The sequence below is a fragment of the Notolepis coatsorum genome, assembly GCF_963971535.1.
Source record: "Notolepis coatsorum genome assembly, chromosome: 3".
NCBI lineage: Eukaryota > Metazoa > Chordata > Actinopteri > Aulopiformes > Paralepididae > Notolepis > Notolepis coatsorum.
The window spans coordinates 186,134,450-186,139,120 of record NC_140167.1 but is presented as its reverse complement, the minus strand read 5'-3'; the positions used below and the strand labels follow the sequence as shown (position 1 = coordinate 186,139,120).

Here is a 4,671-nt window from a genome sequence, read left to right as displayed (position 1 = left end):
GACAACAACTTATCAGGGGTGAGCACAAAAGGTGGTCTCAAAGATCAACCAGATAATAAAATTTCTCTGCAGAGTGTCCACCTATTTTTAACAGGTCAGCCTTAGAAGTCCTGTCAGGGGCCCTGATTCAATGTTATTATGACTACACGTGCTCCTCCTGGTACACTAGAACCACAGTAGCACTGAAAGGTATGCTACAGACAGTTCAGAACAAATTAGCTAGACTGATATTAAAACTCCAACCCAGGACTCACCTTTCACAGACACATTTTAACAGCCTCAAGTGGCTCAGGGTTGAGGAGAGGGTCTCTCAATTAAAACTCTGCATGGTACACAAGATATTCTGGAATACTGTCCCTCAGTACCTCAGTGGATATTTTAACAGGGTTAGGGATGTATACGGTCACGCCACCAGGGGGAGCCCTACATACCTCGTCCCAGTAAGATGCAACCGAGTAATAGGCCAAAACTCATTCCTGTATTCAGCAGCAGTACTATGGAATAGCCTACCAATGGAGTTGATGTCCATAAGCGCCCCTTCTCCACTTTTAAATCGTCTATAAAGAGGTGGATCATGAGTAGCAGAAGCTGAGAGTAGATAACAAAGGGATTATATTATGTGTCTCTCCTTTTGTTCTTTTGTTGTATGTAAAATGGATTACTACTGTATTTATATATGTATTAATAGTATTGAATAGTCGATCAATTGATTGTAAGTTGTCTGCAACATGCCCCCCCCCCCCCCAGCAGCCTTTAAGAGTGTCTACAGTATCAGCAGCCTTTAAGAGTGTCTACAGTATCAGCAGCCTTTAAGAGTGTCTACAGTATCAGCAGCCTAAGAGTGTCTCCACAGTATCAATTCAGCAGCCTAAGAGTGTCTACAGTATCACCAGCCTTTAAGAGTGTCTACAGTATCAGCAGCCTAAGAGTGAGTATCACCAGCCTTTAATTAAGAGTGTCTACAGTATCAGCAGCCTAAGAGTGTCTAGACTCAGCAGGCTAAGAGTGTCTACAGTATCAGCAGCCTTAGGGCCCGGGTCCACCTATCTCACATTTTCACCTGAAAAACGCTGGCAGTGCGCCCGGTAGTACTGGGGCGGGCGCATGTGGTGAGAAAAAAAGTTCAGCAAGTTTAAACTTTAAACGCTGGTGCGGCCGCACAATAAAGCTGAAAGGCGCTGAAAAAAGAAGCCGACTGCAGCGCACTTCCTATAGGCGGCCGCATACGGCCGCATACGGCCCCTCCCCATTGGAATACATTGAAAAAAGACGCGTGCGGTCATAAATATGAGGCAGGTGGACGCGAGCCCTAAGAGTGTCGACTCTACAGTATCACCAGCCTTTAAGAGTGTCTACAGTATCAGCAGCCTTTAAGAGTGTCTACACTGCAGTGGTGCCCAACCAGTCGATCGCGATCGACAGGTAGATCGACTGATTTCAAGTAGATCTCGATTAATAAAATTTGATAAAAAAAATTAAATAAAAAGAATTGGTGCAAAATCAACTCTGTTGTTAACTACAACAAGCATGCTGTTTGTTATTTAAGATGAGGTCGGACTCGGCACTGACAGATGTGTTCATTATGCTGCTTTTATAAAGCATCAAATGACGGCTTACAATATTTCATGAAAGCGAAGTGTTTTGTTTGTCTAAGATTTAAAAAGGTTTAAACTTTACAGCACAGTTGAAAAAAAGTGCTGTACAAGTCCCACAACATAAAAAAAAAAAAAAAAAAAAAGTATCTCGAAGCTTCGAATTAAAATCGAATCTCGGCCCCAAAGCTTCAAATTCCCAAAAAAAATTAGAAGGTCAGCCCTACTACGGATAGCTCATTATTATCAACAGCGTTGTTGTTTGCAGGCTTGCAGCTCTTGGTTAGCTAGCTATCGTTCTCAGTTGGCTAACGTTAGCTACTAGCTAGCTAATACTGGCCTACCTTTTAATTCGCAAAGACTAGCTAACTAAATGTACAAATCGATGTGATTGGCTGAGACCGTAATTTGTATGGTTGGCTGGATTGGGGGTGGCCAGCTGGCTAGCTTTTCAATCAATCAAGCTGGCAGTTTGTAGTGCAGTAGCTGGCTGGATAGCTGTTGTATTGTGGGTTAAGGTAGCCAGCTGGCTGGCTGGCAGTTCGTGGTGCAGTAGCTGGCTACATAGCTGGCTAATGTTGGCCAATATAGCTGTAACTGAATGATGCTAGCCTTATGTGGTCTTATGAGTTTCAGTTCATAGGAAAATACTTTGACTATAATGGTCAGAAGTAAATTAACTGTATATACTCTCTTTTAGAAACTCTGTCTCTTAAACAGTACTGTATATCTTGTATGTCATAAATGGCTGGATGTAACAGTACTGTTTATCTGTATGTCAAATGTTATGATGAATTGAAAATGGGGGACCCTGATGTAAATAAGACGAAAGTCTTTCTCTGGTCTGCCTCCCCTTAACAATTGTGTGTATTGAGCCGTACTGTATTGTACCCATTCTGCAATCTGTTAATAAAATGTTCAATCAATCAATCAATCTGTTATGCTTAACATGCAGTACTATTAACTTTACTTAATTTCTAAGATTAGATCATTTAGTTAATTTTAAATGTCTGATCTAAAGATACACAAAGGGCTTTAAAAGTGTTATATTTATTTTCTCTTATAGTACCAGAGAGAAGCTGAGGAGAATTGACCAGCAACAAAAGCAACATTTTGTTAAATATATATATATATATATATATATATATATATATATATATATATATTATCTTTATTTTTTATTTTTTTACATTTTAAGATTTACCATTTTCCCCTGTGGTATCGAAAATGGTATTGAATATCGATACTTTTCAAGGTATCTTATCGAAGTTCAAAATTCCAGTATCATGACAACACTGTTGTCAGTTGCAATGTGACAGCTGTAGTGATTGTAATGGTACAGAATTCACCCACCGAACTATTGTTAGGAACATTCTAGAACATTAGGTTCGCCCGAACATCCTGGAACGTTCGTGATGATGTCATGGCAGAACATTCTAGAACCTTAGTGCTGCCCGATCATTCTGGAACGTTCGTGATAGTGTGCATCTTGAAACAGTGCTGAGCAGTACTGAACAGATAGACTAAACAACATAGATTGAAGCCTGCATTTCTAGACCCGGGTGCCTTGCCTACCGTTTTGCTGTAGAAAGAGCCATTCGCCTCGCTGAGCTCTGATGACGGAGGAGGATGCTGCTGTCACGCCAGATATACGGAGACCAAGGACCGGGGATGAAGATGAGAACATGATTAGCTCCGATGGCTTCTCTAAATGCGAGGCGACCTGCAAAGGGCCCGTGCAAGGCCCCAGGAGAAGACCACCGGCAGAGATGTTCCATCTGCTGTCCGCCGCCATCGTGTGGCTGGTGACGGGCACCACTATCTCCAGTCTCAACAAATGGATCTTCGCCGTATACAACTTCAGGTACCCTCTGTTGCTGTCGGCCCTGCACATGCTGACGGCTATCGTGGTGGACTATGGGCTGATGAAACTGAGGGTGATTCACGACAAAGGAGCCAGGGAACCGGTCCTGACCAACTCCGCCAAATGTAAGGTGTTCCTACTGAGCTTGACCTTCTGTGCCAGCATCGCTTTTGGCAATGTGGGTCTGAACTATGTCCAGCTGTCGTTTGCCCAAATGATATACTCCACCACGCCTCTGTTCACCCTGGCCATCTCCACTCTGATCCTGGGCAAGCAGCACCACATCCTGAAGTACACAGCCATAATGCCCATCTGCCTGGGGGCCTCCTTCAGCATCATGGGCGAGGTCCAGTTTGACCAGACGGGTTGTTTCTTTGTGTTCGCTGCCACCATGCTGAGAGGTGTCAAAACTATCCAACAGAGCATCCTGCTCCAGGAGGAGAAAATCAACTCCGTCTTCCTGCTCTACCTGATGTCCATCCCCAGCTTCGTCATCCTGGCCGTGGCCACCCTGGCCCTGGAGAACTGGGCGCTGCTGGAGTCCCCGCTCCACTATGACTACCAGCTCTGGCTCTTGATCCTGCTGAGCTGCCTGGGCTCCGTCATGCACAACCTGGCCAGCTGTTGCGTCATCACCCTGACCTCCGCCGTCACGCTGCACATCCTGGGGAACCTCAGCGTGGTCGGCAACCTGCTGCTCTCTCAGCTGCTGTTCGGCAGCGAGCTGTCCACGCTCAGCTGTCTCGGCGTGGTTCTCACCCTGTCCGGCATGCTTATCTACCAGAGCTCGGAGTACCTGGCGGAGTACATGGAGACACGCCGGGCCAGGACCAAGGTGCCGGGGGAGACGCCGGGGGTCAGGACGGGCACCGCGGAACCCACCCCGACGGAGCCGCCGCCACCGGATCATCAGCACGAGAGACCGGAGGGGAAACCACAAGACAAGATCCACTGAACTGTGGGACGGTTGAGTCAGGGTCGGAACTGTGGGACGGTTGAGTCAGGGTCTGAACTGTGCTGTCTTGGGTGGCAATGTCAACCTTTTTCGGGTCTGTGCCCCCGGGTGTCGGGGAGGACGCGGGCGCGTGCGCCGCCCCTCCCTCCCCGCCCCTGGCTTTCCGCACTCACCGTGGCCGGTTTGTGGCAGGCATTCTAGCTTTTCAGTAACGTACTGTATCGTGTAGGTGTACTCAATAAATACTATTCGCTCTGCCT

The 4,671-nt window shown here is 46.3% G+C and overlaps 1 protein-coding gene across 1 annotated transcript; it reads left to right on the top strand.

The window, feature by feature from the left end:
• Positions 1-3,277: 3,277 nt before the first annotated feature.
• LOC311226098 (solute carrier family 35 member E4-like) lies at positions 3,278-4,411 on the top strand (the record flags this gene model as incomplete). Its single annotated transcript, XM_084311473.1, has 1 exon — positions 3,278-4,411. One exon carries the CDS (start codon positions 3,278-3,280, stop codon positions 4,409-4,411), a length of 1,134 nt encoding a protein of 377 aa, XP_084167599.1.
• Positions 4,412-4,671: the final 260 nt, after the last annotated feature.